The following is a 22,070-nucleotide window of genomic DNA, read 5'->3' as shown; positions in this document are numbered from 1 at the left end:
ATTGAGAAGTTCAACAAATAAAGGATCTAAACAAATGAAGAAAAGCAGATACTCCAAAAACAAACATAACCCTACCACTCTAACTGTGGTCTACACATGGTCTTCCTCAGGATCATCTGGGGGCTTTTCAAGATGCAGAATCTTGGGCCATCCCAGATCTACAGGTCAGAATATCTACAAGTGGGGGCTGAGGGTCTTCAGTTTTTAGGAACTCCCATATGATTTTTTTTCTTGCATTTTAAAATTGAGAACCACCATCCTAAATGGTCTGAGTGAGATTACAGAAGGGAGGAGAAACAGAGAGGACCTGGAAAAAAGGTTCTTAAAAAAAAAAAAAAAAAAAAAGGGAAGGGAATGAGCAAGACACAGAAATTAAAACACAGTCTACAGCAGCATTTCTCAGTCTTATCACTACTAACATTTTAGGCCAGATAACTCTTTGTTGCTGGGTTCTGTCCTATGCAGTATAGACTATTTAAATAGCTACACCCCTGGTCCTCTACTCCCTAAATGCCAGTAGTATCCTCCCACTCCAAGCTGTGACAACGAAATATATTTCCAGACTTTGCCTAATATCCCCCTGGGGATATAATTGCCCCTGATTGAGAACCACTGGTTTACACTACGGAAGTTGATAAAAACAGTAACAGTGAGCTAGAAAGATAATTAAATTCTTAGACTATATAAAAAACAATCAAATGAGAACTGAAATAAGCAGCATACTAATTTATTATGCTCCTAAAGTTAGTTTCCTTGATCACAGAAGTCATAAACTGGAAAGTGAACTAAGTAAAATTTAAAAACTTCGCTTTCATCTTTCAGACTTTGGCATCTTTCACCAGAAATTTTATAATTCTGATATCTCAAAAAGAAATCTTAAATTCTGACAAGATCTGCGTATTCCACACCCCCCCCCCCCCCCCCCGCAAGGCAACAAACGCTTGGAGCTGAGAGCTGGCTACTCCCCTCAGACAGAGCACTGGAGGTCTTCCCCTGTGCTTCATAGATGGGTTAATTCTGTACAAAATTCTCTGTATGCATCAGTAGTGCTGTAAAAGATTAGGACCTATCCATAAACTTAAAATTCATGTTTAGCCTTTTAGAAATCCAAATCTTATTATCTGGGCTATACTGAAAACATAATTTACCAACAACATGGGCACACACACCGGCACACTAGAGAAGTTCCCACAGCTTAGTGTAATCCCAGCCTCAGGTTAGCGATTCAAAAGCCATGGCCAAGTACCCTACCATGCTCAAAGGGTGTGTGTACTGACTGACAAGTGCATATCCTGCATGTTATTACACTCATAAAAAAATGAGTAATGACTGACTGACTTCAATATTCTCACATTAAACTTCAAGCTGGGTTTTTTACAATAAGCTTCCTTACTAACCATCCATTAAAAGAATATTTGTTCCTGCAATGAAACAAAACAGTCTTCCTTCAGCTGTGTTGCTGGCACTGCTCCCCATGGTCAACTTCCTGCTGACACCACCTGGAGGTAAAAAGGTCCACACCCATAGGTTTATAGCCTACTTCCCATCTTTGGAAGTTGCACCTTTCCCCTCATCCCATGAATGGTAGCCCTGCACATAGCCTAATGAAGCATACAATTAAGCATGACTATAACATAAAGGAATTTCCAGGTATAACCTGTACAGAGTTGCTTCAATCAAGAGTGTAGTTTTACACTATTCAGCTCGGCAGATTCACATTTTTCTCATGGATGAGGGCCTTATAGGTCCTTTCTGATAACACACTCCTTCTTCAGCTGGCAGGCTTCTCTACTTCGCTGAAATGGGACCAAAACACTGTCTTCACATTTATGGTCACAAACACAGCATTGCTTATTTCTGCTTCACTCAAATGTCTGCCCAAACATGGGCTGAGGCACTTCTGTCAATCTTGGTGAAGTTCTTGGGAAGATGGGTTTCTTTTCTCACCTGAAATCAGCATATATGCCTGACTTTGACTTTGGATTATAACTGTTCTGGAGACCATAGACCATAGACCATAGACCATTACACTGATGTAATTAATGAACCTGGGGACTTGGGATCCCACTAAGCTGCTCCCCCAAATCTTCATCTTAATCTACTCATCTCAGGTCTTTTGCACTCCTGTATTTTTTTTTTTTTCTTTTCTTTCTATTACCTTATAACCCTGTTTTTTTACATTTATTTTAAAGGTTCATTTCTCCAGTCTTTTCACTCTGGGCCAACTCAAAGGATCCTCTCTGGACCTTGAACTTAAAGCTTCACTACCAATCATCAGACCAGGGCTAGAATTTCCACCTTGACAGCTACAACAGCTAACCCAAAATGCTATCCTCCTACACTGGAGACAAAAACTGTGGTTAGATAAGCATAATTAAGAAGTTCAAACATCACATAAAATCCCCCATCAACAAACAAAGAGATACACAAAAACCTTTTTGCAATATATTATCATTTAAGAAGTTGCCAGTTATACTATATAAGTCAACATTATGATCAAGAGTTTTTATATGTTTTTTGGAAACGGTACCTTCCTGGTAAGGGTATGGAAACAATAATATTTATAGTAGAACTTTCTTAAAATATCATCCTTGGAGTCTTTGTTATGGGACTGGTTTCAAAATGAGAATACTGTGCCTTAAATAACTGTCTAACCAAACTTAGAATTTTTTGCTATGGTCAGCTTAGTTATATTTGTGCAAAGTTTAACTGCATGCTCATGCATTCACTCACTTATCCCATGAGCATTTATTAAACACTGATTTGTTTAAGTGCTCTAGATATAGAGACAAAGGGAGAGCTCTGTTGCTGAGAAATTCAAAGACTATTTGACAAGAAATACCTATAAACAAATAATTGTAGTCAAATCTGAGAAGTGCTCCAACAAAGGCTTTGGAGTTACAGAGGAGGTATTAATTAACTTCATCTGAGGAAGTTATAGAAAGCTTTATACAAGAAGTCTTAATGAATTATATGCATATTAATATCCTGGAACTGTCTAAAAAGGAATGGAAGTTCTCCCCACTGTGCAGAAGACTCATCTGTGAGGGGTCCTCAGTGTGGAGGTGATGAGTTTTTTGAAGGAGGAGCGGAGTGGGTTAGAGACTTGTCAGCAAAGGGGAGGAATATGTAGGACATTTCAGAACTGTGTGGACAAAGGCGTAGCAGAAGGTTGTGAACAAGAAATCAGAGTGGCTTTAGGGAAAGATGGGATGGTGTCAGGGGAAAGGAGAGAGGCAGATGAGCCGAGCAAGTGTGGACAGGACCCAAATCAGGAAGCCATCCGGAAATCCCAGAGTGGTAACTGTGTTTTCTTGGATATAAATGGTTAATAGTGTGCCGACAAAAGAATGGTCCCCCAAAGACATCTACCTCCCAGTCTCCAGAACCTGTGAATGTGTTACTCTGCAGGGCAAAAGAGACTCTGCAGATTTAATGACGTTAAAGTAGGGGAGATGCATTTAATCTGGCTATGAAGATGGAAGCAGGTCATAGCCTTCAGAAGCTGGAAAAGGCAAGGAAATGAATTTTCTCTTTGAGCCTCTACCTAGGACACAGCCTCCTGACACGTTGATTATTTTAACTCAGTGAGACCCCTTTTAGATTTCTGACCTCTAGAATTGTGAGATGACAAATGTGTGTTGTTCTAATCCTGTGGTACTTTTTATAGCACTGATAGGAAACTCATACACTTAGGAATACAGGTGGCTCCCTTGGCCTGCCTGTGCCTGCTGCAAATGAGAGGCCCTTGCTGTGCCTGACAAAGGGACCTTGTCACTCACAGCAGTGAGGCTGACTTGGCAGGAACTTCCCCACAGCATTGAAGCAGAGGGAGCTGTGGGGTGGGGGAAGTCACCAACTGTGTGGAGGGCACAGCGGAGTGGCTGGCAGGACCCGTTGCACTGGCCGGTGCCTATGAGCAGTACAGACCCTTTCCAGGGCCCAGGAGAGGTGGAAGTGAAAGGGATGTGTGCGGGCTGAAAACAGACCATCATTGTATTTATGGCTTTATGCTCAGTCACAGGATCCCATTTATTTTATTTCAAATAACCTAAGGGGAGGCTTCAGAGTTTCTTTATTAAGGGAGAAAATGAGTCAAACATTTTGAAAAAAATCGACCTATAGGATAGGAAAGCCTGCTGGGAACAGGGCAGTTAGTGAACCTTACAGTAAATAAATCAAATAGAACTAAGTCTTTCAAGTTTTATTTTGAATCTGTTTTTTAATCCAGGGCATTTTAATCAAAGCTCTTATATATTTAAAGCCTGATAAGGAGTTTTATTTAACCACGAAACAACTGGAAATGTGTCACCACCATTATCTGAGAAGTTTAATGATGTGGCCCAAACCATCTCTACTGAGCCAGGATGGAGAAGTGGGTCAAGAGGTCCTTTACTCTGAAGAACAACTGTGTGGGGAACAGACCCACTCGAGGGCCTGGAAGACGGAATGCACACAGACATCTTCGGGCCTGTGATGACTTGCTGGAGAGAGGAGCACCACGGCAGGGGTGGTGGCACTGTGTGTGTGGGAAGATGGAAACTTGCTCCCTTTGGGCTCCTCCCAGCTCTCTTCAGGGGTGCAAATGTCCACTCATGCCCAGAGTATGAGGTGGGAGCCAACAAACAAAAGTCACGTGACACTGAGGAGGATGCTTCTAAATCAGTTTCCTGTCTTACAACAAATCACAGTCCTGTCCACGTTCCCTCCTTTCCCCCTTCGCTTTCTTCCTGAGATTATTCTCTGCCTCCTCATCTCCTCCACTCATGGCTCCCCAGAAGACAACTCTACGGCCCTTGTTTCAGACTTGTCCTCTCTCAGGATAAGAAACCAATGTTCATTCTTTGCGTTTTGAGCACTCTGCCCCCCATATTTGTAGCATTTAAGTGTATAACTTATAAAGTACTGCTTTGAAGAGCACGGACCACTAAAGCCAGTGGACTAAAAGCTAACACGGCCCTCTGTAAGTCTGTGTTAGGGTTAACAAGGAAAATACAAATATGTTAACTTAAAATATCATTTTTAGGGGAATTCCCCCAATAAAGAAATATTTTCTAAATGCTTAATGATTTACTTGAGAAAAAGAAAAGTAACACTAAATAGAAAAACAAAACAAAACAAAACAAAACAAAAACCTAAGGTGCTTAAAAAAACCAAACAATGAAAGGGTTTTCTTCTGTTAAGAAAACTGCTACCAATGTTCTAGTAACCCTAGAACAGTTGTTTTCAGCTCTAGTGAACTGATGTACAATGTAGGTTTTTTTCAAAGTAAAGATACCCATGCTCCTTAAGATTTACTGCATGAGGGCTCTGAGAGCAGGGCAAGGGCGAGTGTGAATATGATATGGAGCCAGAACTAAGAACGACCACCCTAAAATATCCCTTAATTGCAGAGTCCTCCTGGGCTTCCTATCTTTCTTCTGCATAATCTTTTGAATGTGGCTTAAAATTTCTAACCTGACTCAACTTAGCTTATCTAAATATATAAGCATATACAGACTGGGAATTTGTTTTTATTCTACAGGATTTAAAAGAAAAAGAAAAAAAGTGAGTTGGGGCGCCTGAGTGGGTCAATCAGTTAATTGTGCAACTCTTGATTTTGGCCCAGGTCATAATCTCAGGGTTGTGAGGTCCAGCCCCACGTCAGGCTCCACGGCGGCACACGTCAGGCTCCACGGCGGGCATGGAGACTGCTTAAGGTTCTCTCTCTCCCTTTACCTCTAATCCTCCATCCCCACCCATCCAAAAAATAAATAAATAAAGGAGCTAATTAACATATGCAAATGTTTCTAAGTAATTATCATGAACTGCCACATGAAGGTGAAACTGAGTTTTTACTGGTGAACTACTCTAGTTTTAGAATCAAGAATGGCTAGAGGTATCTGGGTGGCCCAGTAGGTTAAGTGGCCCAGGTCATAATCTTGAGGACCTTGCGGTCATGGGATGGAGCCCTGTATCACGGTCTACTTCAGATTCTCTCTCTCTGTCCCTCTAGCTTACACTCTCTTTTTCTCAAATAAATAAAATCTTAAAAAAAAAAAAAAAAGAAAGAAAAAAAGAACGGCTTGATTTGGCTATTTCTAAATTAAGAAAACTGTGTGAGAAAAGAAATCTTAAAGAATTAAAAACATTACAAAAAAAGTTCTTCATAACAGTTTGTCTCCTGACTTCTCTGGCAGTTGTTGAAAGTGAGTTCTGAAGTTTCTGGGGAATCAGTAACATGCTAGTCTGGTTCAGGAACTGAAGGGAGCAGGCAGAAGGTTAGCTTCTAGAAAGTGGCTCCCAAAGTTCTGGCCTTTCTCTACAGATGTTTCCCCTCATGTTACAAGAGCTACAAAGGAGATAAGACATGGTCTGTGTTCTCAGGAGACTAACCAGAGCTGCCTCAGTTGTCCTCAAACTAGAAATGATGGAAAATCCTCTAAGATGGCCAAAAATCTTCACGATAAAGTCAGTTTAATTTTTTGGTAAGAATGTGAAGGGCCTAATCTCATAATTTGAGTTCAGGGAGCAGCATCAAGTGAAGATAGGTGCTAAGTTGGAACCGGGGTGGTGTGCAGTGGGAAGGGGATGTGTGGTGCTTTTTTAAGGCTTCACGATGCAGAGCTGCTCCTTTCCAGACAACGTCCCACACAAGGATGGGAAACTGCCATAAAGCCATTTGCACAAAGAAAGCAACCAGGATGCACCACATATCAAGGGGCAGAGCCAAGGGAAGCCATCTTGAGGGGCCGCCACGTTGATCGATAAATACGAATCAAGAAGTCAGTGGATAATACCACTCCAAGGCAAAGACAAAGAACTCCAGGGATCTGTGCCACCGTCAACACTAATGGTGCTCTTAAGGCCCTGCTGCAATTCTTAATGCTTATCTGGCCCATAATAAATTCTTCATGAAAGCAAGGCCAATGCCTGCCTTCTCATGTCACACTGGCGACATCATGGGAGGATATCGGAATTTCAGAGGCATGTGACACAGATTTGCTGAACAAATCAATGGACAGATGCAGCAGAGATGCCCTTTTATAGAGAGTATGATTCTCTCCTACACAAATTAGATTCATCTTAATATAAAAGATAAGTATATGGCAACAGAGTAACTGCTTATCTTTATCACTACTAAACATATTTCATATTATTATCCTCTCAAAACAAATACTGTACAAAACACTAAGGGAGAAATATACAATTACATTTTGGAGTTTCTTATTTTTATGACCTAACTCAACAACTGCCTTTATATCTTTGTTGATAGATCTCCTTTTCAAAATAATGAAGCAGCACATTCCGAAGAAACCATTTTTGTTAGCTTTGCTAGTTCAGCTTTTAAAGTCTCTTGTTAAAATGTAAATCATTATTTTTTAATCAGTAAATAAAGTGCTCAGCAAACGTCCATCTTTATTCTCTCAATATATTAAAGAGAACTATTACTTTATTAATCACTGCAGTATGTATTTTATAATTCAATAAATCAATAAAAATATTTTAAAAATCTGTTAGAATTGGGTTAGCCTTTAAAAGGTATGTTTTCTATCCCAGAAAAATCATCATCTTAAAAGATTCTAATTATATTAAATATACATATTAGTACCAAAGACTGAAGAACTGTTGGCAAGTTAGCTGGATGGTTTTTTGTATATTCTAGAGGTGAGGACAGAGGACTTTTTGTAATATAACTAGTTTCTGCTCCCCATCTTCCCACTCGTAACATTTTACTATGAATATGGGGAGAAGATACTTATTCAGAAAGCCAACAAACAAATGACCATTAGTCTCTAGGTTTTCAAATGGAAAAAGATTAAGTTACATGCCTTAGTGGATATACCTGTTCAGTAATTTTAACTTCGTGAAACCAGTGTTTGAGGTAGTAAAGTGAATCCTACAGAACAGGTGGGAACTTTACCTAGAAACAGTGTTCACACCTTTCTAAGCTGAATGAGTATGGTAAACCTATGATGCTTGATTTTAAGTGGTTTCATCTTCTCTAACATTTCCTTAGCCCTTATTCCCTACCTTTCCTTAACCCCAGAACTCATCCTTTCTCCTAGAGTCTGGCATTTAGGGTCAGAGAACAATTGGAGTATATAGAGAGATGTTCTACAAGAGAATGTATACTTTACACATTGATTCTTTTTTTAGTTAAGATTTTTTATGTGTGTATGTGTGAGCTTTTTGTTTGTTTATTTTTAAAGTAGCTATGTCAAAAATTCTTAAACTCCAAAATAAAGCCTTAGTAGTTGTGTTCTAAGAAGCATTAGAAGTTATTTTCCTTTATCAATTTGCTAACTAGAAACAAATGCTTTTTTACTTTTAAATGTATGGATAACTTATAACACATGAATAAAAATCAGAGTTGAAAAAATTAACTGATTTAGGGGATTCTCTACAATTAACAGATGACTGTAATTGTTATGAGTCTGTACTGAATCTATTACAGTATGATTGCTATCTATACTTCCAATTCCTTTCTGAAAAATGGGATCAAAATTTTTCTTGTCAAAAATCATCAACTGTTGTGCCCCAGGGGTCTATAACCTGCCGCATCGACCTGGGTAAGGTAGGGGCAGCAGAGGCAAAGACCTCTGGAGGACTCCACCCAACCAGAAGGTCCATTCTGGTAGGGATCAACCAATGGGCCCAGATCCTTTCTTGGGAAGTTTGAATATAGGATACTTAGGTGACAATGAAGCTGAGAGACACAGAAGGCAGTACATAGAGACAAGTGTAGTGAAAACCACAAGTAAGCAAAAGCACCTAGTGAGGGAGAAAAGAACTTCTTCCTTGAAAAAACAAGCCATAAAAAGAGAGGGAAAAAAATTAAAGAGAAAGCCCTAGAGATTGAAAACTTGACGTGTCCAAAGAATATCCCAGTATTTCCCAAAGACTAGTTGTGAAACCAACAATTTTCTTAAAATAAAACTGTCTCCTGAGGTAACTTCAAAGAGTGTAACAATATGAAGCTCCAGGAACAAAACAAAACTGAAACCAAAACCCCCCATAGTTTATCAAAGAGTTGGAAAACAAGTGTGTATTGCAGAAAACATCAGTGAATGTATGAAAGGCTGCTGTAGTCCAGCCGAAAGAGAGACTGTACACGTGAGGCACTGCGCAGGACAAAGGGCCAGGTCTGACGTTGGGTCTCTGGAGATCACTGTAGCCAGTGACAAGTTAGCCTGGCCCCAAGTCAAGACTAAGCTCTCCCACCAATTAAATAAGAGGTAGTGACAACCTACAAGGAGAGACCACAAATGGGAAAAAAAAAAAAAAAAAGAAAGAAAAAAGTTAAAGGAAACATGGACATAACAATGGGTCTCTGCATACCAAGCAGAATTTTTCCAACATCTCTGGGTTATATATTTAAAAAGACAGAAGGGAAGCAGCCTACTTTAGTAAGCTTGCCAAGGCCCAAGTATGTCCCTACAAATGCGTATATTCTTGGGACAGACGAACCTTTGATTTGAACGCCTCTACTACTTCTAAGGTGTCATCAGTCACAAAATAAGACCCCAATATAATTAAGAGTATTGTGAAACTAACAAAAATTAAATGTACATATTGACTGCAAATTATATAATCATAATAGCTAAAATCTGAAAAGAAAAAAATGCCTTGGAATTGAAGAAACACAGTAAATCTTTAAATTCTGCCTGCTTTGGGATCAATCCTGAACTTTCCTCCATGAAATTTTGCAGGGTAAAAATGCCAGTTGTTCAATTCAAGTTATATTACTGAGACAATTAATACCACTTAACTTATACATGAAGATTAAAAAGAAACATACTTTCACTGATTTATAAAAATGTATTATTTTCCCCTCCAGTTTACTGTTCAACAGTCCCACTGAAATTCTTATTGTCTACAAGCAAGAGGGATTGGAAAGAAAAAAAAAAAAAACAAACCCAAGGAATGGTATTTCTTCATAAAATTCGGTACACTTGGGCTTTCTAAACTTTTACAGACTACTGCATATCCTACTGCCTCGGGAGACCCTTAAAGATATAAAAATTGTTTTTCTTATTGGATTTCAGATATTAAACCTACTCTTCACTGGCGTTGATCCTGTAATTTCTCTCACCAGACCCACAGTGTATGTGAGTTTTGCAGGTGACCATGCCAACTAGTTGCAGCAAGTCGCTGGCAGGTAAAGTCAATTTCCCTCAAGTAAACAGACCCCTCTCCTTGGGCTTGGCTCGGCAGTTATGACTCTGTCATTTTCCCATCTCTGGGTCTTTTGTTTTTCACTCACTTCTCCATTTTGGTTTTTAAAAGCATTTCACAGCAGGAGATTGATTTACTGAGGTCTCTAATCTCTCTTCTCCTTTTCCTCCTTCCTGTCCAGGGACAACTCCTTTGGTTATCTGTATATCTGATTCTCTACGTTTTCTGCTCAATAGCAGTATTATTTTCAAGTGTCCCTTCGTTTTTAGTTCAAAACTGTGAATTCTATTTTAAGTTTTATTATAAAACATGCTCATATTATTAAAAAACTGGAAAGGCAAAAGAAAAACTTTGACTATACCCATTCATATATCTACTATATTCCTACATCCACTGTACTCACAAACCCAGCCATTTTTGGTATTCTATGATCTCCCCCCAACCTCTTGACTCCTGCAAGTCTTTTCCTATAGAGCTGTAATCACAAAATAAGTAACTTAAATAATTTTGCATACTAAGTTTTCATTATTACTTTTTTAAAGAAAATTTCTGTGTTGCTATGTATTTTCATTGCCATTTTATTGGCTTATTAATATCGCATTATGTGGATGAATTTTAATTTACAGATTTTCCTTTCTCTGGTTCCATTCTCATCAAGAGTTCTTGATACAAGAGTTCTCTGTTTCTTTGAACGCTGCTAGAATTAGAGTTATGTTTGGTTCCGTTTTTTACTGACCTGCCTTGGCTCTGTCTCCAGAAAGCAACTTGGATGTCTACTGTTGCTTCCTATGCCTGACTTCCTCTCTTTGCATGGGGTATGGTCCATTCCGAGAGGAATAAGTAGACTTGCCTGACAGGGCTACCCTTCAAAGGAAGGCTCCTGCTGAACTGTGTGAAAGTGATGGGTGGCGTTCAGGAAAGCTGCCGATATGCTTTGGAAGTAAACTGGAACCCAAGTTAGGAATAGCCTGTGGTTTGTAAAGTCTAATTTCTAAATTAGAAATTAGGAAGATTTTAATATTTTAGAGTCTTCATTAAAGGAATGTGAAAGTGGACTTACACTAGTTAATGAAAAATGAAACGGGGGGGTGTGCTTTGGAAGAGAGAAAGACAACAGAATCAGAATCCTTACATTGCATCTTTTAAGTCTCTCATGATATGATCTTGGATTCCAAATTCCTCATCTGTAAATGGGAGGATAGAAAAATCTTCAAGAAAAATCTTGAAGACCCCCTCTGTATTCTATGGCGAGAGTACAGTCAACTGAAAATACCTTCCCCCTCCCCACACACACATTCTTGGTCTGAGGGCCACTTGGCTTTAATGCTATGTTTTATCTATTTTTGGAGAAGCTCTTAAAGACCTGTATAGATCATCCTCTTCAGAACACTGGCAAGTAAAAGTGATTAATTCCTTTGCAGAAAGCTATGCAAAGCAGTAAATTCTCATGCATATGGAACCATGACTTTTTTAGATCTACTGATAGGGGCTATAGCAAGAGTGGCAGGCCCAGCTTGGGGCCAGGAAAGCTGTTATTTTCCTTTCAATTTCTCTGTTGACATTCTCACATCTTCTGCTATATTTTCCTTTGCATGCAGCCTAAAGCTCAGCAGGATTTTAAAGAAAAGGAATAGTGCTTGTGGTAGGAAGAAGGGAGTGGGTCTAGAGAAAAGGGAAGAGGCACATTTTGTGGCTTTAATTTTTGAGAACTAAAAATCTACTTGCTCTTCTTCCGTCCTCCCACTCTCTAGGGTAGAGGCCAGCATGGGGACAACGGTTAAAATTACACGCTAACCAGCTGATAAGATAGGAAAAAAAATTATTCTAAAGTATTTTGGATTCCTGAAGCCTTTGGGACGGGAAGGCTAATTTTGTTCCCAGAGTCATGGTCACTCACCAACAGAAAATGCCTTCCAAATATTACACTGGGTTGGCAACCAAGAGAGACAGAAGGGAAGAAGAGTGGATCAGAAGAAACTGGACAGCCCTGCTCTGTTAAGAACATGGGTGAGACTGGGACTTGTCTAGATACAGGCTTGTAATTTAACTCACATTTTTAATTTACAAAACTGCTTCACGGTAAAAGGTGAAAATTCATGTTTTTTTGAATATAATAAAAATGCTTGCATTTCTTATTGCCCACATTGAAACCAAGAGCAAACCTTCAAAATAAATTACAGAAGAAAAAGAAAAAAAATTCCAACGTATGTCACCGCAACTGGATAATTAGTAGATGTTAAGGATGTAATCCATGAGCCAGAAGTGGTTAAGTTAGAACTTGAGCCTAAAGAAAAAAGTATCTTCATAAATATTAATTTCTGGGCATTTTTTGACTCAATACTTTCAATGACAAAGATTCACAGTATGCTTTCTCTCTAGTAAAATGTTTTACCAAAACCCACAGAACCTATGCCGCATATACAGAAACTAATGACAAATGATGTGAGTTCTAGATCAGGTCCTGTGCCAAACCCCACTCACAGGTCATTACAGACACAAATGAAAAAGCAGGATGCTGCGGCTGCCATTAACAGACAATCTGGGCCATTTTAGATGTGCCAATCTACAAATAGCCGACCTATGTCGAACCACAGTGATGCTCGACACAGGTTTTGATGCCAGGGACGAGATCTGAGTTCCCTGGCTCTGCAGCCTTAGGCCTGTTCTTTAACCTCTCTGTGCCTCTGTGAACTCATTTCCAAAACGGACAGTTTTAATAGTATGTATCACATGTTGTAATGTGAGGCTTAAAAAGGATGACACCTATAAAAGGCCTAGCAAAATGCTTAGAACACAGAAGCCCTCAAAAATGCCATTCAATCATTCATTCATTCATTCAACAAATAGCTACTGAATACCTGCTTTGTGCCAGGCACAGTTCTAGACACTGCAGAAAAGGCAATGAACACAACAGACAAAAATTCTTTCCCTGCTGGCGTTTATATCTCAGCAGAAAATATCTCATTGAATAGTGCTTACAGTAATTTACTCTTATAGCTAAATCAGTGGGTCTTGATGCTACACAGGGTACATTTACCAAAGTCTGGAAACATTCTTGGTTGTTACACCTGGGGTGAAGGGACTGCTCTTGGCATTTAGTGGGTATAGACCAGGGATGCTGATACACAAAGGACGCAAAATATCAAACACTGCAGAGGTTGAGAAACCCTGTTTTACAGGTTATGGATGGGCTTGGTTAACCCTTAACAACACCCTACAAGGTAGGAATTATAAATATGGTTATTTTTTTATAATAACTAACAGTACTTATATTTTATAGAGTATAATTACATGATATTTATATAATATTTATGTATTAAAGTTTTATGGTCTTTATAAAGTACAAAATATATATACAGGCACTTTAAAAGATACCTCAGTAGTGTGCAAGTATGCCTAAGTTCTGATTTTGGAATTTACAAAATCGATTTAAAATTTATTTTATAAGCAATGGCTGTACCCTTGTGCCATCTAGATCTTAAACGATTAATTTCTCCAGTTCTCATTCACATGCTTAAGGAGGTGATCTTTGTGCCGCATTTGCACTGATTGACACAACAGAACAAGAGAACAGTGTGGTATCCTAGAAGCACCAGACCAAGAATCCAGAGCTAGAAGGCCTATGTTCATCATGTCACTCACTGGCTGTGGTATTTTGGGGCAAGTCACTTAGCCAGTCTGGGCAGAGATTTACGATCAGCAAAACGTGGAGCAAAAACGTCTTTCAGATCATGTGTGAAAGCGCTACGAGTACTTTCAATCACAATGAGCACTGCCACCGCCCAGCAAACCACTGACATGTACTGAGTGATCACTTTCTTTTCACTGCACACTGACTCAGTCAACCCTCATCACAGCCTCTGAGGTAAGCAGGCCAATGACTGCAAGCTAAAGATAAGGAAACACGGCACGGAAAGGTGGTAACTTGCTGGAGGTTACAGGGTCAGGAAGTGGTAGGGTAAGGGTTCCTACCCAGGCAGTCTGGCTCCAGAACCCATCCTCTTAAACAGCACGAGTCTCTCCGGCTGAGCAGTTATGTAACATCTTCTGGCCCCACTCTGCCATGAGCAGCCTCAACTGGCCACAGCCCAGACTCCTCCCGATTTCTAAGAGTCGCTCTGCTCTGTGTGCTGCCATGTTTACTCCCAAGTCCTGACTAGTGGCCAGTTGCATTTACCAAAGCAAAAAAGAATGAAGTCTCATTTCCTTTTCAAATTATTTTATTTCTTTTAAATTGGTAGTATATACGCAACGCATTAAACAAAATACAAAATTCAAAGGCACGGCGGATAATAGAGTGACGAGAATTCTCCTTCCTATCCTTGTCTCCTAGCTATCCACTCCTTTCTACTGAGACAACCAGCACTACTAGTTTCTTATAAACTATTCCAGAAATGTTCTATACAATATATATATATTTTTCTAAACGAGTTAAATCACTTGTAGTAGGCAAAACATCCAATACTACAATCTTATTTTTTTCACTAAAGATTATTTTGGAGATCAATCCATACAGAGCTTCCTTTATTGTCTGAAGAGGATCTGTAATTTATTTAACCAATCCTGAACATATGAATATTTAATGTTTTTCTGATGGTCAGCAATATTATGATATCTTATGAATGTATAATTTCTTATATTGCAAAAATGTACTTAGGACCCATTAAGTCAAGGGATATATGTCCTTTACCATTTTACGGAAATAACTGAATCACTCTCTATACGGGTTGTATTACCTTATATTTCCACCTAAAATGCATGAGATCACCATTTTCTGTATCATTAAACAATATATCATAAAAATGTTTTATTTTTAGCATTTGTAAGAAATTTAACTCATATTTTTAATCTGCATTTCTGTTATGATTAGATTGAGAATCTCTTCATGTGTTTCAAAAACCAATTATATTTCTTTTGTCTACAAATGTTCTGTTCATATTCTTGTTTTGTTAAATCTTATTGGTTTTTTTTTTTTCCCCCGAGAAGGGGACAGGAAGAGGGGAGGAGGGGGTGAGGGAGAAGAAAATCTTAGGCAGTTCCACACCCAGCACAGAGCCTGATGCGGGGCTTGATCTCACCACCCTGAGATCATGACCTGAGCTGAAATCAAGAGCTAGATCCTTAACCAACTGAGCCACCCAAGCACCCCTCAATCTCATTTTTATAATAACTTGGTTTCTTTTTCCTATGGAATTATAGGAGATTTTTATGCAAAAAATAAACCCATTATCTATAAGTTGCCAGTACTTTCCCCCAGTTTCTTATTATTTGCCTTTGTAGTAATATTTGATTTATAAATAGTGTTGATTTCTTAATTCTCTTCTTTCATAGCTTCTGAGTTTTATACTTAGAAGGGTCTTCTCCACTTGGAGAGTATAAGAAAAATCCCTCTTTTCTTTTAGTACGTCTATGGTTTTATTTCCAAGTTTAAAACTTTGAAAGATTACAATTTATTTGGGTGGGTAGTTAGTATGAGATTGGACTCAATTTTCTTGTTTTCCAGATGGCTACCCAGTTGTCACAATAATTTCTGTTGAATAATCTATCCTTTTACCACTGATCTGGAATGACAACTTTATTATACACAAAATTCTCGTATTATTTATTTCTTTGAATTTCTGTTATTGTCTTACAATCGATAAATAAACAGATCATTTTAATTATTGTAGTTGTAGCATATGTTTTACTATCTGGTAAAGGTAGTCGACCTCATTATTCATCTTTCCAGAATTTTGCTGGCTGTTCTTTAGGAACTTAAAATCATCAGTTGGTAATTTTGTTAGGATTGTGTTATATTTATAAATTCATTCAGAGAAAATGGATACTTTTAGCAGGCTGAATCTTCCCATCCATGGACACCATATACTTTTGTGTTTGGTTCAAGTCTTTTAACCATCCCTCACCAGCCTGCCCCCCTCCAACCCCATCTTTGGGTGGGCTACTGTGACATTTTTAAGTTTTTTCATATAGGTCTTCATTTATTACACTTATTCTTAGAGTTAGAATGTATTCCTATCTGGCTAATATTATCACATGCAGGGCTTATTTCTAAACAGACACTGTAATAAAAACTGTTAGTTATGGTTTCATATAAAAAGTCATTCATTTTTGTTTTGGTTTTGGTTCTGTTCTGAGTACTTGAAACCTTAGCAAACTCAGGGTTGAAAACTATTGTAGGACCATAGCCACATAACATACTTCTTTTAAACTCCTGCTAAGAAAGAAATACTAAAATGATTTATCATAAGCTTATTAGATTTTTAGAAATCTTTGCTCCATGTTAGTTTTATCTTAGATTTTGGGAGTATACAGAGCTTAGCAGTGTTATGTTACATATTAACAATTTTTATTGAACTAAAAACACAAAACTTACCTCCTAAATTCATTCCAGCTTGAAGACATTTCTGAAGTCTGCAGGCGGGACAATTCTTCCGTCGAATCTTATCAATGATACAATCATTTCTTCCAGCACATAAATAGTTGTGTTGCCCTGAATAACCAAAAAACAAAAAAACAAAAACAAACAAAAAATCTGTCAGAATAAAGACTACTACACTAATATAAAGAACTAATAAGTATAATCAGAATACGAAACTTCATTTTTCCTGCCCTGAAATTTCTTTTTCAGAAAACTAGAAGAGGAATAATATTTACAGGTAATATAGGTATGGGCATGGCCAGTTTCACACAGGTGAGATTTTAGATTACAGATAAGATTAATACTGCATTTATTTCCAACTGACTTTCATATATGTGGAGCCATGCTCCATACTGAAATTATTGGTAGCTGCCCAATCCCTCTCAGGCAATGGTGCAATTTTCATTTACACATCACAGAAGCAACAGAGTGGATTGTTTGAAGGCTCTCCTGCAGTTGCTGGAGTTGCTATGGTGCCCACCATTTACACACAGGTGATTTCAGTGGGAAGACTTACAGATTATATAACTATAAATGTTTAACTGTAACTGTTAATAATATTTAATAAATATTTATTATATATTAATAAATAAATATTTAACAATATTTAACTGTATCCTTACTGTAACAGTTAAATCTTTAACTGTAGACCAAAATGTAACTTAAAATATTCAGATGTGGGACTATAGTCAGAAAGAGGCATCTACTACCAAAATGTGAAATTGTAGCCTAGCGCTATTACTGCTTTATTTATTTCAAAAGATTTATAGAACATCCACTAGGTACCAGGCACATAGCAATGAATATGAGCAATGAATGAGGCGATCAGAAGTCCCTGCTATCATTAACCTTCATTCAACTGGGAGGAGACAATCAACAGACAAGGTAATTAGGTAAAATATACAAATGCTGGAAAGCTGTGCTAGGGAAGGGGCATATAACATGGTGGAGGTGTGGGAGAATACTGGTATTTTAAAAAGAGTATGGAAGGCCTTACTCAAAGATGCTTTAAATAGAGGTCTGAAGGAAGGAAGGCACGATGTGGACATCTTGGGGAGAAAAATATACTACACAGAGGGAAAAGTAAATAAGGTAGGGGCGGGCATGGGGAGGACACCTGGCATGTTTAAGGAACAGACAAGTATGAAAGAACAGAAAGAATGAGTGGAAAGTAAGAGATAAGGAAAAAGAGTTAATGTGAGTTAGATCATACTGGGCCACGGTAAAGACCATATTTAAGACTTGGACTTTTAGTTTGAGTGCAATGGGAAGCTTTGAGCAGAGAAATGACTAGATGTGATTTACATTTAGCATGATCACTCTGGCTGTTATGTTGAAAACGGACTCAATGGATGGAGACAGATATAGGAAGAACAGGGGTAGGAGGCTATCAGTACAATCCAGGGGAGAGATGACTGTGGGTCAGGTCAGTGTGGTAGCACTAACAGTGGTGAGAAGTGGTCAGATGCATTTTAAAGGTAGAACTGCTAGCATTTGCTGATAGATCAGAAGAAAAAGGGGAGGTAGAGGCATTAAGAGTCTTGGGCTGAACCCTTAAGAAAAATGGAACTGCCTTAAGTTGAAATGGGCAAGACAGTAGGAGCATGTGGTTTATGGGAAACTACCCTAATTCAGTTCTGGACATGTTAAGTTTGAGATGCTTGAGAAATTTCTAAGCAGATGTGCTAAGTCGGCAGTTAGATACTCAGGTCTGGAGTCGGGGAGGGGTCTGGGCTGGAGGTATAATAGTGTGCAGTCATTATTTTAAGCCATGAGACTGGATGAGATCATATGGAGAGTGAGCACAGATGGAAAGAGAAGAGGTCTGAGGACTGAGTCATGGGTCATTGAAAACATGCAGACAAAGAAAGGAGAGAGGGAATTTCATCGATTGCTATAAAGCAATAAACAGGATCTAAAGCACTCCCTTCAGCTTAGGACTATATGCTCCCTTTGTTGAGACTTACTAAGTAAATTACAGTATATACTCAATAAAAATAATGTGTTGCTTAATGTAATTGAAATAATTTAATCTAGAGCACATTCTCAGTAACATTATGGTAAATCTTAGTAATAATAACAATAAACAGTACTAGAATAGGGAAATCTATCAAAGTAAAGAAATGAAAACCTACCATTATAATAATCTAATGACTTTTTAAAAAATCGGTGGCTCTTAGTGGGTATAAGTAAGTATAGATAATTACACAAAGGCAATCAATACACATGGTAAAGACTGTAACTGATTCATATAACATTTCATGATGCTGTACAGTATCTTAAGTAATTGGTTACCACCTTTAAAATAAAACTTTAAGATCCTATTATAGCACTATCTTATTTAAGCCTTACAACAACCCTATGATATAGAAGGTCAATATTATTAATGCTATTTGCTCATAAGAAAAAAACTCATGCTAGCACTGGTAAAGTGACTTCCCCAAATGATGGAACTGGAAAAATTCAGGAAGGCTGACAGTATCAGTGTGCATTAAAGGCCAGTCTTAAACATCAACTTGCAATATGATTTGCTGGTGGTCCAATGGGAGGCTAAAATGCTCTTTGGAACCGAGAAGCAAAGGAACACTATTTGAATGAAGACACTCTATTCATCAGTATATCCAGTGACAACCAGCATTATGTGACTTTTGGATGGTGTGAAATTGAACACAAAACCAAAGATTTATCTACGACTCACACTGAACTGAACAAACTTTAAAGTCCAAAGAGAAAACTAAATGTAATTTTAATTGGTTTTAATTCAGCAAGTATTCACTGGGAACCTACTATGTGTGCAAGGCTGCCAGACATTTGCATAAGGGGCTGGGGTAATGTAAGGTTCTTTTCCACTTCTGCCAATGTGCAGTAAAATGTGACTAAGTCTCTTAGATTGCAGGCATACAAGAATGCATAAGAAATGACCACTGTCTTCCATGCACACTAGAAGATTTTCTTCTTTGGGTATTCAAAAACAGAAACTTCCAAAAAGAATACAAATTGAAAAAAAAAAAAAAAAAAAGAGAAAAAGAAAAGAAACTTCCAAAAGCTGGATGTTTCTGTAAGGATTCTTAAAAAATGAAGACACCTTAAAATCCATGTTACTATAATGGTTACAGGATAATTTCCTTCCTGCAGCAATATTTGAAATTGTATACCCGGTCTCTGCCAACCAGTGTGGTCGCAGCCACCAATTCATTTTCCAAAAATAGGATGGGAGCATTGTAAGGGTCTAAGAGTTTTCACAGTTTTCCATCGTGTATATTTTTAGTTGTGCAAACATTAAAGATTTAAATCGTACCTTACACTAGTAAGCAATGTATGTCCCATCCCTCAGTTTATATTAAAACACCAAAGTAACAACAACAAAACCTGCAGTGAAAACAAGAGAATGCATGTAGAAGATCTAAAAAACTTTAATATGTCTTATTTAAACATTGTGTTCTCCTGGTATTAAGATTGCTAGTCCTGAGTAAGTCAAATCCCAGGCATTTTCACGTAAACGATTTCCTATGATGCTAACAAAGGGCAAACAACCAGAATGCTGGGGACCAGACAGTGGAGGCTTTGGATGACAAACTAAAGCACTCAGATTTTATTCAGCAGGTGATGGGATATCACTGAATATTTTTGCTTGCAATATGTTGAGTTCAGAGCTGTGTTTTAGAAACATTAATCTTAAGTTGAGATACCAAGTAGATAGAATGGAAATAGGGAACACTATTAACAGTCTACTTGAAAGTTCTCAAAGATGGCCTTTATGCAAATTAGTAGCTATATATTTTGTCAGACTATATAGCAACAGAAATAATCCTGTAGTTAAAAAGAATCTTGGTGATAAAGGAAACAAAGATTTCTCATTCAAATTACATGTCCATTATGGGGAGAATTCCAGTTCTGGTAGTGGCAGAACAGCTTGAATCAGATAAACCTCCTACAGATAACAATTATAAACTGTCCACAAAAGGAGAGAAAGAATTGAAGGCACTGGGGAGCAACAAAAAGCAGGAAGAAACTGGAAGAAAATGGACTCTTGAAAAAAGACAATCACCCCAGACAAGATTCACCTTTGAACAGGTCTCGCCTTGAGGGCCTATATTCCACTCAGTGCAGGGTTGATAGAAAACAAGCAAAATCCTCAGTCTTACTAACTTCAGAAGGCAGAGAACAGATTTGGGGACTATCAGAGTAGCTAGAAATTGAAGAAGGATATTCTGGAAAGAAGAGTGTCATAGGGGGATGGAGGTAGATAAAATGTACATATTAACTCCCCTCAAATTCTTGGCTGACCCCTAAACTGAACATGAAATTTCAAAGAGTCTAGGGGTAAAACAGTTTAAAATAAAAGGGCTGGGCAGATTATTTCAGCTGCTGCCCATCACAAAAAGTTTGAATCCCACTAAATTAGAAGGACTCATTAAATACCTCAGGGTTTCCATTTTAATATTGGAGGTTCCCTACCTTAGGAGGAAATATGGTATTCCAGGGCTGAGACATTTAGCCTATGGTGTTTATCCTAACCAAAATAGACCTATCTTTAAAAACGTTTAAAGCAAAGGCTTGACAATTTCAAAGTGATCTATCAGAAATATAACTACTAGAACAAATCTCAATACTCTTTGGAGAATTATAACAGAATCTGGATAATCCAGAAAGTCTAGAATACAATAATAATAATTAAAAATATTTAAAAACAGGAAAATCTGAACCAAAGTCAATATAAAAATTTATCAGTAGAAACAGATTCCAGAGGTTGACATTAACAGATAAGGATTTAAAAACTGATCTGTTAGAATGTATAAGTAAATATGATTAATAGGAGTTAAGAATTGTGAACTGTCAGAAGAGGTGTGGAAACTACAGAAATAAAATAAACAAAACCAAATGGATATCCAAAAACTGAAAAATATAATATCTAAAATAAAATATTTATTGGTTAGAATTAACAACATACTGGGCACTAAACAAAAATGGGCTATTGAAATTAAATAAATATAAGTAGAAATCATCCAAACTAAAGCACAAAGAAAAAAATTAAGTATAAATGAACAAGGTACTAATAGCCTGTAGGATAGCTTTAAGTAATTTAATATATGTGTGCGGTTGGAGTTCCAGAAACAGAGAGAAAATAGGTCAGAAAACTATGTGAAAATTTATAAATTTGATTAAAGCAGCAACTTGAAAATCTAGAAAGCTTAGCAAATGCCCCCTTAAAGGATAAACACAAAGAAAAGCACTATAGCACAATATAGTTAGGTTGCTGAAAAACAGAAATAAAAATAATTATAAGCAGCCAGAGCCAAAAAAATTACATAAAGGGGAACAAAGAAAAGAGCAATATTTGACTTCATATCAAAGCAATTGAGGCCAGAAGACAACATACAATATTTTGAAAAACCATCAACCCAGAATAACCAATGAAAATATTTCTCAAAATGAAGGTGAAATAAAGATAGTTTTGGATAAACTAAAGCTAAAAGAATTTGTTGCTAGTAGA

General features: G+C 37.7%; 1 protein-coding gene across 3 annotated transcripts in view; it reads right to left on the bottom strand.

Moving 5' to 3' along the window:
• NR3C2 (nuclear receptor subfamily 3 group C member 2) overlaps positions 1-22,070 on the bottom strand; it is a 344,105-nt gene that overhangs the window by 82,760 nt on the left and 239,275 nt on the right. For all 3 annotated transcript variants that reach the window (XM_059175756.1, XM_059175746.1, XM_059175764.1), the window contains exon 4: positions 16,532-16,648. In XM_059175756.1, coding sequence (XP_059031739.1) covers positions 16,532-16,648 — 117 coding nt within the window. The remainder of the gene's footprint in view (positions 1-16,531; positions 16,649-22,070) is intronic.

This window comes from Mustela lutreola, chromosome 1, assembly GCF_030435805.1.
Source record: "Mustela lutreola isolate mMusLut2 chromosome 1, mMusLut2.pri, whole genome shotgun sequence".
In the NCBI taxonomy this organism is placed as follows: Eukaryota; Metazoa; Chordata; class Mammalia; order Carnivora; family Mustelidae; genus Mustela; species Mustela lutreola.
This window is presented reverse-complemented; position numbering and strand designations above follow the sequence as displayed.